The sequence below is a fragment of the Sycon ciliatum genome, chromosome 2, assembly GCF_964019385.1.
Source record: "Sycon ciliatum chromosome 2, ocSycCili1.1, whole genome shotgun sequence".
Classification (NCBI taxonomy): Eukaryota; Metazoa; Porifera; class Calcarea; order Leucosolenida; family Sycettidae; genus Sycon; species Sycon ciliatum.
The window spans coordinates 49,662,160-49,675,227 of NC_088644.1; the positions used below are offsets into that span (position 1 = coordinate 49,662,160).

The 13,068-nt window shown below is 45.2% G+C and overlaps 1 protein-coding gene across 1 annotated transcript; it reads left to right on the forward strand.

Moving 5' to 3' along the window:
• The first annotated feature begins 425 nt into the window (after nt 1-425).
• Nucleotides 426-12,665, forward strand: LOC135810683 (zinc finger CCCH domain-containing protein 11A-like). Its single transcript, XM_065324175.1, has 8 exons — nt 426-653; nt 2,915-3,088; nt 8,313-8,472; nt 8,828-9,186; nt 10,248-10,592; nt 11,077-11,413; nt 11,852-11,963; nt 12,437-12,665. The coding sequence occupies exons 2-8, from the start codon at nt 2,915-2,917 to the stop codon at nt 12,588-12,590; spliced, it is 1,641 nt and encodes a 546-aa protein (XP_065180247.1). The 5' UTR covers nt 426-653; the 3' UTR covers nt 12,591-12,665.
• The last annotated feature ends 403 nt before the right edge of the window (nt 12,666-13,068 follow it).

Below are 13,068 nucleotides of genomic sequence, written 5' to 3' on the forward strand. Positions count from 1 at the left end.
CTGAAGTGAGGTACCCTGTTATGAATAATAAAAATAACGTTTGAGGTAGGTTTGAGGTCGCAAGTACCCACGCAAACACACACATCCAGTCAAATGAGGCACTTGTAGTTCCTTCGTCCTTTTTACTTTTTATATATTATCGTTGGCTGTCCATCTGAGTGTAGACCTAACAATTACATGTCCTTCGATTTTAAAGTGATACGCCGGTGACCTCTTCTACACGTAACAACTAGGATGACCCAAAGGCAGACCGCCTATCGTGGGGTCCTTCACATTGAAGCCCAAGTCTAGTGTCATCGCGGAGTGCCCTATACCACACGCTGACGAATCAGCAGCCAATCACCAGCCGCAATGCGACGTCACGTAGCGTAGGTACATGTATAAACACCCTAGGTTTGCTTCAGTCTCCAGCCAGTTCTGCACGATAAGTTTCTGTCACCGGTTGGTTTTCTAGCATCTTCCTTCAAACACCTTGCTTCCCACCAGAGATTGATTATTTGCGTGCCTGACTGAGTCGCCGTCTCCCAACAGATATCAGAATCAGGTTCTCTCTGTGTAGATCCTTCTAGCGCCTTGCTAAGTATCGTCCTTGCAGAAGAGTTGGGATTATACGATTCTCGGTCTGAAGTCGGACGGGAATTGTGAATTTTACTGTAAGTATCTGTTTGTCTATCTTCCTTCTTTCAAGGTGTTTGTCCTATATCTTTATCTTTCCCCATTGTCCTCTTTCTCCCTCTCTGTCTTCCGCTCTGTGTTTCTCTCTGTTCCCCTCATCCTTTCACTCTTCTATTTAATTTTAATTTTTAATTTTATTTAATAATTTAGCCAGCGCAAGCGAAAAGGGACGTTATCCCGCGGCACTTGATTTTGAGAAAATCGCACTTGAAGTAAATCAGCTGATTTCCGGCTGTCACGTTCGGATGACTTGCAACTGTGCGTTTTTCGGTGATACGTGATTTCTTCGGAGCTAATTCACTCTGTGGATAGCAGAGCCAGCATCCCACAGCTCCTGTAGAAGAAAACACTGTCTTAATCGACCCACGTACCACGCATTGGCGATCAAATATCGATCGATCGACCGCGTGACCTCCGCTGCACGCGCAGCATGCCCGAGCGTAAAAGACAAAGGAGCTTGCTTTCAGCGCAGCTGCCTTGCTCCCTTCGCTTTTCCCTGAGTCCTTGGGTTGGCGTGACTACTCACCATGAGCTACCGTAAACGTTTCACAGTCAACGAAGTGCCCATAACTTTGCTATCCGTGGATGGATTTCCAATTGTTTTTTTTCCATGTGATTTGTACATCTTCTGGCTACTAGAATCTGTTGATAACTCAAAAAATGCCCAAAGTTCGGGATAATGTCCCTTTTCGCTTGTTCTGGCATTATATTTATACACTTCCTCTCTCACTGTTGTATTATTCCCTATCTGAGTTTCTCTCTCACTGAGCCTCTCTCTCTCTCTCTCTCTCTCTCTCTCTCTTTCTCTCTCTCTCTTTCTCTTTATCTCTCTCTACTTCCCGCTCTGCTTTTCTCTGACTTATTCAATTTCTCTCTCTCTCTGTCTCTCACTCTAGCTCTCACTCTCTTTCTCTCACTCTCTCTCTCTCTCACCCCTCTTTCTTTCTTTCTTTCTGTCTTTCCTTCTCTGTCTCTGTCTTTCTGTCTCTCTCTCTCTGTCTCTCTCTCGCTCTCTCTTTCTCTCTCTCGCTCTCTCTCTCTCTCTCTCTCTCTCTCTCTCCCTCTAACTCTTTCTCTCTCTCTCTCTCTTTCTCTCCCTCTAACTCTTTCTCTCTCTCTCTCTCTCTCTTTCTCTCTCTCTCTCCCGCTCTCTCTCTCTCTCTCTCTCTCTCTCTCTCTCTCTCTCTCTCTCTCTCTCTCTCTCTCTCTCTCTCTCTCTCTCTCTCTCTCTCTCTCTCTCTCTCTCTCTCTCTCTCTCTGTGTGTGTGTCTGTGTGTGTGTCTGTCTCTCTCTCTATCTATCTCTCTCTCTCTTTCTCTCTCTCTCACTCTCTTTCTCTCTTTGCCCCTCTGTATCCGAGTCTCACTGTCCATCCCGGACCGGAGACCACCTATCCCATGTCTCAGTATCTAATAGTGACTTTTTGGGTCCTCTCGTACGCATATCTGCTAGTGCAACAAGAATGGACTGAGGAAGCAGCAAGCGTTCCAAGTGAACAGTTTACCTTCGTGTTGACTCAAGCTGATGACTCAGGTCCATCAGGGGTCATACCAGTCACTTGTCATCATGGTCATGACTAAGGAATTCATTTGTGGCCAGGAAACTGCACACTCGCAGGGTGAAAGCTGCGAGGCCAAACAGAAAAGAGTGTGTCGAGCCGTGATCAGGAAACGCTGAGTTCTACCGTGTAGATGCCAGGAACCCAGTTCACCAATACGTCAAGGACATAATATTATCTAGGTTGACATTCACCAGCGGATTGAGAAAAATGACCAAAGTTGTCTTCGAGAAAGGACGTCTTCTCCGCGTGTTTTACCGGCATTGAACAACAAGATTTGCTTCGGCTCTGGCGCTTTGCTGTGCAGACTTTACCAGGGAGTCGTAAAATAACTGTAATTTAGGACTCGACTGTACATCGCGTACATCGATCAGCATTAACTCGGGTGCGTAGCCGGTATGACTGCACAAGCTCTGGTTTCGGGGCCATCGCCATTTTTCAAAACTGTGGTCGACGCTTTTTGAATTTTGTATGGTAGTGGTGAGCCCTGAAATTGGAAATATTACCAACAAATAACACGACTGGACAGAGGATCATGATCTAAAATTTGAAAGGAATAACTTGCCCCAAACCGGAGTCATGAGGCTACAAAACCTACATCGCCAGTTCAATCTTTTTTTATAGTTAATTGGCGTTGAATCTGTTGTGTTTCTTTTCAACAAAATAATGTTTGAACAACAGATGGCTCAAGTTGGTAATGATTGCTACTTCTTCTACTACTCGAGCTGCAAGAAGGGTCCCGCTTGTTCATTCCGACACAGTGCCCCTGCACTTGGCAAGGAAGACGTCTGTCAAGATTGGGCCAAAGGAAGCTGTATTGTTCCGAATTGTGCACGTCGCCACATGGGAATACATGTAAGTAAAGCCAGCCTGTGTGGTTGCTTTGCCTGCACACTCTCTTGCCTTTTTTTCTGGTAGGGTCCAGAAACTAACCGTGGGTGCTCCCCTGGGCCATGGGGAGGGAGAAAGACCCAAGTGCCATCAGTATGTGTGGCACGTGGTGTGAGCTGCCTTTGGAGTGAAAAACTTGTCAGAGCCTACTAGGTTCAGCCCGGTTCCATAGCTTAGTGGTTAGAGCATTGCTCACGACAAGCAAGTTCGCGGGTTCGAGTCTTGGTGGGTCTGGCGATTTTTTCTCTTTTCAGGCAGTTCACTTCCCCAACTGAACCTTTGGATTATTATTATTATTAATACAGTGTATTATTAAATGTCTCGGATACTGAGCCAATACTTAGAGTACATCTAAATAAAATAGAAGAAGTTACATGGGAACGGTTAACATGTACGACGCAACGATCCACGACTGTAACAAGTTTTAAATAAGCAGTCAGAAAGTGCTGTAACAGGACACAAAACTGATATGTTAATTGAGAGGTCGAAATCGCTAAGCTTTTCGCCGATTTTCGAGAGTTCCATAGAGAATCGCCGAGAATCTACCAAATCTTCCAATATCTCACCCATTTTGAAGCCAATATGCCAACACTTCATATAATATTGTCTGATGATTGATTCAGCCATGAAACTCGGAGTCACAACGGAATAAATTTGCCAAGGTTTTCATTGTGTGCCTTTGTGTATAGCCTACATTGTATTTTCAACTAGAGCTGAAACAAGTGTAGCAATTCCGGCTGAAACAATTATACCCATTACTCATTACGCGATCGATAACTCCAATCAACAAATCGTTACGTTATAGGTTTTTTCGTTAGGGACTTTGAAAAGCCACGTTTGCGTGATTTTGAATAACGTGCCGCAGTGAGTACGCACTACGCAGTTGCCAGGGGCATAGTCCATATCCTGAAGGTCAATTCCCTTCAAAACTTACATGTTTTGGATCTCCCCTTTCACCTCTGGAAATTTGTTCGTATTGTGAAGACATAGCTTGTGGAAACAAGAGTTTTTTTGTACAAAATTCTGACTCTTATTGCTAACGACTATAATCGATTAAGGTGGCAGACTGTGGCAGACTACCGAAAAATTCGCGAATTTTTTGGTAGTCTGACACCATGCAGCAGGCGCCGTGCAGCAGGACTTTTGCCAGCACCCTCGTGACGTTGCAGATATGTGGCTTGATTATTGTAGTTGACGTTGATTTAGTGACTTTGGCAAGTTTGAGTCGTGTCAAGAAGTCAGGTAGGATTCAGTACTAGGCAGTAGTGGAACGTGAGTGGTAGTCTTTGCCGGTTTCTGAGGGTATCCAGGATTTGGTGTGCAGCGCCACTGGAAAACAGGTGGAGAACAAAAAGAAACGAGGAAAAGGACAAAACATAGGGGATGTAGGGACGACGTGCTGATGTGCTGGGAGCAACTCAACCGACCAGAGGTCTCGGCATCAGCGTTGCAACTAGGCATCGAAAAATGGGTGGGGGTTGCACAAGAACAACTGCAAAACAAACAGAAGCTAGAGAATACCACAAAAATAATAACTTGGTGCGAAATAATGAGAAGAAAATAATGACGCCCCAAAGCGCTAAATACGAAATTAAGAAAAAGAAAAATCATAAACCACAGTCATTGCGCTAAAGCTGCACCAAATAATAATTTAAATTATAACTAAACCGGGTGGAAAACCAAGAAATTATAACAAGCAAAACAAGCTACTTGAAAATAAAAAATTAATAATAAAAAGTTAACTAATAAAAGGTAAATGAAGCCCAATATCACCAGCATAGCCAAACCAAGGAACACGACCCGTGCCATAATCAAGAGTTCATCCGTAGAAGTCGGTAGCCATCAGCCAGTGTTGGTGCGTGAGGTACTTATGGACATCTTTTTTGAACGTATGGAGCCGCTTCAAGCTGAGTGGAGCCCTTACAATTTCGCTTGGCAAGCTGTCATACTGAGATGACAGAAAACGGGAAAGAGCTTGCTGTGGACGTCCCAGCACTGGATGTTGTATGAAAGGTACGACCTCGTAGCACGTGCTAAACCTAAAAATATTAATTAACTTAGCTCTGTGGGAGTCTGTGAGAGAACGCCCACTCGTTCCGTTGTGACAGATTCCAGGGCCACGTTGAGGGGCCCTATCCCACCCCCCATGGCTGCTTCTGGACTTGTTTTAGGTTTGGGACTCGCGCACGGACAGAATGGGCACGAAAATGTGAAAAAATTGTAAATGCATTTGTTTGGCTCCTGGGTGGCTCGCACACCGTGGCACTATGGCGGAAATTTGAGTTTTTCCGGCCTGGAAAGCCTGTCAGTGAGGCGCAAGAACTTGTAAATCATGGCCTGAGGGCCACCATAGTGGCAGTAGTGTGTGGTCAAAATTTCACTCAAATCCATTGAGAAACAAAAGTTACGGTCAATTGAATGCCATATGAAATTTATGGGTAGGCTGCCCCCTTAATCCATCATTAATCGGTGGCGCTACAACTTTCCGGCACCGTCCCACGCAAGCACAGATATCTGAGCAATGGGTAAACAGATTCTTATAAAAATTTCAGCATTTACTTCTTGGATATACCCGTTGCAGAAACAGCAAACATAAAGCCAAAGATGCCATCTATCTACTGTTGGCATACATGTGACGGATCTGTTCGCAAAATCCGCCGAAAGGTTCGCCTGTAACCACAATATAGAAGACCATGCGTCCTATGCATAAAATGAGTGCCACTGCAGTGTCTCACGCACACACACATAGCAAGACATTGAACTAAAGAAAGGGGACATCAGCAAAACAAGCCAGCAAGTGCAGGAGATTGAAAAAAAAGAGCGATAAGCGCAAAAAATAACAAAAAGGTTTGACCTCTGCTATCATAATCATATGAAGAGCAGCCCTCTGAAACTTCGGTTCGATGTCTAGCTAATGCTTCACAGATTTCAAAAATGTGTACTTTGCTGGGTCTGCAGGCCACGATTATCTCAGTAGCCTGGTTAAGAGTTCTGGGAATAGCCAAAAAAGGGGAAAAATTGCAGTATAATGAATGCATGTATTTACAATCTGTGTCCACCACGCCAGCTATTTTTTATAAGGCCCCAGTCTCATAGGTGAGACCTTTGTCATCAACAGTCTGCTCCTCCACACCCTACCTCACTCTCCTTCGCCTCTGCCTTGCACTTTTCACTTCATCTGAGGATTTCCTGGCTGCATTCTTGGCTTGCTCACGGTCCAACTTCTCAAGCGCTGTCCGCGTGTAGTGACCAGCTGTCAGGCCCATCGCTTCAAGAATCTCCTCCAAGGCCTTGTTCTTCTCGTTGAAGCAAGCAGTGGCTATGGCAACAGCTGTCTGGACAGTCCTTCACAAGCAAAAGCCAGTCTTTGGACAAATCTGCCAAATGAGGCCATTGATGCACTCGTTCCGATTCTGAGTAGCGCCACGCAAGCATTTCTCGTGAAGTTGCCTCTCAGTCAGCCGCAAGTACACAGGCTGGTCCAGGGGGCAGAACTGATGCTGCGATTTGTCATCTGTTGAACACACAATGCATAACCAATGCCCATATCGCGCGTGCCATGCTTTCAGGTCATTGCTATGTCCACGTACGTTGGCAGTATACTGCTCCTTGCTGATCTCATGTTTGCTCAGCTTCCTCTGGAATATTGTGCACTGCTGGCAGTGCCGGGAGAGGACTTCATAGTCGATGACTTTGCCAGTATCTCACGAGATGGCAAAAAACGCTCCATGTAGGGAGGTAAAGCCGCTTCGCATCCACGTTCGTCGTAAGTGACGGCAATATCCGGGGAAGACGCCAACTCCTTGGCATTCGCAGCTGCACACTCATGCTGCTGGTGGCAACAAATCTACCGGCCTTTGCTAGTACCTTGGTGTGCTTCTGGTATGCAGAGACATTCATGGGTGCAGGCGTATTCATGACAGTGCAGAATTTCACAAGGGATGCCCACGTCCTATCCATGTCATTGCAGTAGCCAGCTTTCTGTTCACATCCCAGCAGTGCCCACTCTTCTTGGACATAGCTTCACGGCTTTCAGCCTCGCAGCTGTCACAGGCCAGCGATAGAGTTGAAGCCAATCCTTCACGACGTACTTCACATAGTGTAAGGGTGCCATGGCACGCTGAGCAACAGGCACTATCAGCAGGTAAATTTTGTAAACATTCTAAATAAATAATTCGGCTCCCGGTCGTAAGGTAATCATCACGCTCATCTCCAGAGCTGTCGCTGTCACTGTCACTAGATGTCTCATTCTCACCAGAATTAAACTGTTGGACTTCGGCATCATCCCTATCTTCTGGCAACACAGAAGAGTCCTCTGCCACGACAATTTTCGTGATTTCACTCGACAATTAAATTAATTAGCGATTGATTTCCATGGAATTTGCGCTTCTTTGGACGACCAGGACGGCCTACGTATTGCCTCTTGCCCATAGTGATCAAGGAAGGTTCCACAAAACAGATGAAAGCCAACAAAGCAGCTAAACTGATAAAGAGCTACAGTTTGGAGATTGCTGAGATTGGAGATTGCTGGTATAAAAATTTTACCAAAAATTTGAAGTACGACATGCGCACTGTGTATGGTGACATGCGCACTGGCACTGCTGATGCCGATGCTCTGCGTGGGACGCAGCAAGGTAAAATCAGGGAGATTTTCAGCCTTTCCGCGAAGTTTCATCGCTAAAATGCCAGCGAAATCAAAGTTATATGCAAAACATGTGTAATGTAAATTCTACTGCGTTAAAATTTGAATTTTTTGAATTTACAATTACTATTTTTGGCAATAGCGGCCTTTGAAAGTCCATATCTTAAAAACTACTGAAGCAATTCACTTCAGGATGTGCGGTTGGGACCTACCCGGAGGATCTGGAAGCGAAAATGGGGTCAAAATTCGATTTTGACCCTCTGAAAGGTGCCAGAAAGGTGTAGCGCCACCTTTAAGCTAAACAGTAATAGAAAGGTGAAAATCCACAATCGTTCCAACCCTACCTGAGCCCAGTATATTCCAATTTTGCAGCCGATAATGAAACAATCAGCGGATTTTTCAGCCGAATCTGATGAATTTTGGTCGTTTTTTGGGCCGAGCGAAAAGCCCATCAGGCGATAAAATCGCGATATGGGGAAACCTATTGCACGGTGATGCATTCTGAGTTTCTTTGTTTTCGATGTGCTCTTGGTGACTGTCTTGTAGAAAGACCGTGGCAGCATGCCATGCTCCTGGGAGTCTCAGCTAATGGGGTGCATCAAGCCGTTCTGCCCATTCAAGCTTTTGAAGCTCCGTCCTGCTGCACCTCTGCAAACTGGCCAATTACAACCCACTACGACTGCACCCCAAGGAAATCCAGTCAAAGGTAAGCATTTTCGGTTTGCTGTAAGACTGTACTTAGCCCTCGTGCACAATAATAGCGTGTGTACGAGGTACTTATTTATGTATATAGAAATCTGCACGGCAAAATGGCTGCTACACTGCTGTTAGTTGTATGAAGCAAGAAGGCCCATTTCACCTGAAATATTAGGAAAATCAAACAAACATGTTATACGTCCTTGGTACGGAAAGGGCTGCGGGAGTTGAGTTTTACCGGTTACTTGCGTACGCTTGCTCATGGTGAACGCAATGTTGCTGGATGCGGCGTATCTATACTGCTTGCTATGCATCAAGACAATCTATCATTGATGCTAACCCTTACTGTCCTATCTACTCTGCAGCTGGACCAGCGCAGGTGCTTCCACCTGATTTCAAGTTGCTGATAACCATACCTGGTGACAGCAATGCACAGCGCAGCCCTACCATCCGGACTATTGGCAATTCTCAAGAAAGACTGCGACACGCCCCAACACAAGGGATTGCCACTGACTCAACTGCCGCTGACTCCAGAATGGATATGAGAAGAGCAACTCGAGCCATGAGCCGATACCATTGGGTTCATGCTCGCGATCATCCAAATCAACAGCATAGATCTGGACCTGCAAGTCATGGTCCAATTCGTTTGTTACCAACGAAAAGGGCAGCATCTGTTCAGCAAAAAGACCAAACGAAGCCGTTAGGCAAACGACGCAGGCCTGAGGTACTATAACAGCGAACATTCATTGGTATATCAATGAATGAGTTGTGTGTGCGTGTATGTGTATGTGTATGTGTGTGTGTGTGTGTGTGTGTGTGTGTGTGTGTGTGTGTGTGTGTCCCATATGGTGCAGTGGTATGTGCAGCGATTTCCAATCGATAGGTTGCGGGTTCGATTCCCGACGAATATGGTCACACACGTCTTTCTTCTCTTTCTCAGACTCTTCCTGACTTTTCTTTCATTCTCCTGGGTGGTTACCAACAGCCAGTGCATGCCGGAGGATGTGGTGTGATGTGTGTGCGGGAAAAACATGAAAAAGACCAAAAATAGGGATTCACTGGCCAGAAAAAATCACTTCAAATAGCTGTATGGTGTAGGCCAGGCTGAATAGTGACGGGCAATTCTTCAGCCTTGCAAGCTGTTGAATGGTGCAATCCCAGCCCAAGTTGCTATGGCTTCTGCCGTAGCATTGCTATCATCCCCTCCGGCGATGGGCGTCAAAGGTCAAAGGTGTGTGTGTGTGTGTATGTTTGTGTGTGTGTGACTGGGTGTAACTGTGCGTGATTTGTGTCGGTCTGTCTGTGTCTGTCTGGCTGTCTGTAACTGTCAGCGCATGCATGCAACAATATGCTTGCTTCTTATAGTGGCATTGCCTTCATTTATGAAAAGGAAATATTTCATTTTTGCAGACATAAATCTAGAGCACAACTTGCTAATCCTTTCTTTCTGACGGACACATGCAAGGATATGTATGTCTTGGTGCTGAAAGTTAACAGATTCATATGCCATCCTTTTTGTTGACGACTTTGGCGGTGTCCTTTGAGGATCCCGGTCGTTTCACCCTTAATCTTTTAGTTGCAGATCTTCAACCTCACTGGCGGTTACTTTGCAATATTTATTTTGCGTTCTTGAGTTACTGTGTAAACGTGTGTGCATCTCTTCCTCTCTGTGTGTGGCTGATTTGGGTGCTTATTGAACCTTAAAATGACGTCAGGTGTTCTTTTTCTTCTTGCCGGTGGTACGTGGCTCTGTGCCTGTCCTGTTTATGTTGCTTTTCATTGCAGGTGGAAGTTAAGGAGGATACATTCAAAGTTCAGTCGCTGAATAAAATTGGTCATACAAATTGTTTCACCAAGAAGCCTCTGTCAATGCCATCTTCATTTGCTCAGAGGCAGACATCATCATCTGCTCAAAGGCAGACATCATCATCTGCTCAAAGCCAGACACTACCATCGTGCCCTCTTCAGTCCAGTGGGCTGTCCGTCAAGGAGCTAAGAGCCAAACGCTTTTCCAAGCAGCAGCAGCTCCAGCAGCAGCTTCAGCAGGACACAGAACAAGAACAGAGAAGAAAACCCTGGGCTAAGGTGCATGCCAGCACCAAGCGACTGCCTGTAAAAGCAACCCAAAAGGTACTACTTGCTTACATGTACAATAAGTAACTGTTGCAGTACCACCAATGCTACTGACCACACCAGTGCTCAACACTACAAGACCAAACTTTGCACCAAACCTGAAAGTGAAGCTTGCATGTGCACCACTATTCATTTTGTGCATGGCTTGCTTTCTTCATTTTGTTTTCCGGAAAGGTGCCATTAGTTCTTTGCGCTAGTTATGTGTCAAATAAAGCTCACAACTTCATTCATTGCTTTAAGGTGCGTCATCATAATGTCCTGCGGATTATGGTTTACGTGTTGCACTGTCTTTTTAATTCATCAGCCAATGCCAGGCCTCTCAGCTGTTTTAGCTGTCTTTTTCTCTCTGTCTCTATCTCTCTCTCTCTCTTTCTCTCTCTCTGTCCCTATTTCTCTCTCTCTCTTTCTCTCGCTCTCTCACTATCTCCTTCTCTCTCTCTCTCTCGCTCTCTCTGTTGTCATTCTTCTGACTGCTCCATAGCCTGGTGATGTTCCAGCGACCCCACCAGCGTCCACCGCTGCTGGTCTTCACATCAAGTCTTTAGATGAAATCCGTGCTGAGAAACGCAAGCACCATGAGACCACTAGTGACAGCACTATATCTGCAGCAGGCACCTGTCAAAGGAGACCGGCCGATAGTCAGTCTTCCACTATTCAAAGGAGACCGGCCGATTCAACCAGCAAGGAATCCACATCAGTAGTTGTCAGTTCAGCAAGCAAGAGTGTATGTAGTTCAGTACTGAGTACTGCACCTACCAAGAGTTCCACTCAAGCGGTAACACCTGCTAAGATAACAAGACTCAGCAGTCATTCTTCTGGTAAGTTTTATTGCTAGTGCATGCTGGTATTAGAAATGTGCGTGAAGACGTTAATCTCGATCTGTTGTCCTTTCCTGTGCCTTTTCTTAAGCGATACCTTTCTCTGGTTGTTTATTTGTGTGGCCTGGCTTGGTATTTACTGTATGGTCTTTGGGATATGTGCTACACCTCTCGTTACATTCGGATAGTGAGTCCTGCTTCATTCTCGTGTGGCAAGACCATTTGCTTCAACACGGCTGCAGTGTGCTACAATACAGTTTAAGGGCTTTGCAAATAGTTAACGCTATTCCTGACGTAGGGGTTGGTAGTAGGTGATCTTGCGTGTATGATATGTATGTTCCAGCATTCTATGGCTAATGGGATGCTATAATCTGGCTTGATCCATTGTAAATATATTAAATAATTATAAATGCTTGCTTCTTCATCTGCACTATTCAGCTAAGAAGGAAAGCCCAGCCACTACGAAGGTGTCCCAAAGTGAAGGAAGTGAAGTTCCTTCCACTGCTGATACTACTACTATGAAGTCCGATGCCAAGTCTGAATTTGATTGGTAAGTGCTTGTTACGGGCTAATTCTCATCACACTGTGCCTTACATGCCATTACTTAATGTGTCCGAGTTTTCACACTGCACATTTTTGGATTCATGGTGCGAATTGAATTTGCATGGATTCAGCGGATTGAATTTTCCGTATTTTATAGGCAACTGTATGGTGGGTCTGACTTACTCATCTCCGACCGCTTTAGAAGCTGCATCTGCACCTTGATCCTTGAGGGTGATTCGGTTCCTATGGTTGTGAACATTTCAGTCTACCTGAGTCCCATGCTAGACTTAATTTTTCTTTTAATATTACGTCATTTTTGGGATTTAATTATAAACATGAGTGGTTCAGTTATTACTACTGCAGTCACAACATGGTAGTTTGAGTACATCACATCCACGACATTCCCATAGCAGTATCTGAATGTCCCTTCGTATTGTCTTACCGGCTGTAGATAACTTCTTATTCTTTTGACTGTTCTAGGCTCGATGACATCAACCTGCTGGATGACGATGCATTTGAGAAAGCGATGAAGGAATTTGTTGGTGACGTAACCTACGTCGACTTGAATAAGCCAGATCTTGACGAAACAGTCAACAGCGAAGATCTACTCCTGGAAGCGGAGCTGATGATTTAGACTAAGAGAAATTTTGTGTATTGTCAGAGTGCACAGTGTGCTCCTCATTTGCCATGCGTACATCATGCCCAATCGCCTTTGGGGATATACACCCGGTTTTTCCCTCTCTACTGCGTCCGTCGGCGCGAGGGTTTTTTCCCGGCTGGCTTGGTCCAGGAAAATTAACCTGACGGCCCCAATTGGTTTTGCATCATGCCCTATTTCAGCTATCCGCTGGCACACGTATTTGGGCATCTTCGGCTAATGCTTGATTATATTACTCATAATGCTTTGAGCGCTGCTCGTTATATCAGCATAATGTTATATCAGCATAATGCTAATTTGAATGCTCGCTTTTCACTTTCTCGCTGGCTGTGTTGGGCAGAATCATGTGCCAACCTTCACTACATGTATATTGCATTGTCATTTCATTCAGTACAATGCGCCCATATAATTATGGTCATATTTTCGACAACGCTGCTCAACCTTGATATGAATC

What these genes read in the sequence shown, in the direction of transcription:
- LOC135810683 (XM_065324175.1), top strand. Translation starts at nt 2,915, where the DNA reads ATGGCTCAAGTTGGTAATGATTGCTACTTCTTCTACTACTCGAGCTGC. An exon ending in GTCGCCACATGGGAATACAT is followed by an intron (nt 3,089 to 8,312) that starts GTAAGTAAAGCC and finishes ACTGTCTTGTAG; the next exon opens with AAAGACCGTGGCAGCATGCC. An exon ending in CCAAGGAAATCCAGTCAAAG is followed by an intron (nt 8,473 to 8,827) that starts GTAAGCATTTTC and finishes TCTACTCTGCAG; the next exon opens with CTGGACCAGCGCAGGTGCTT.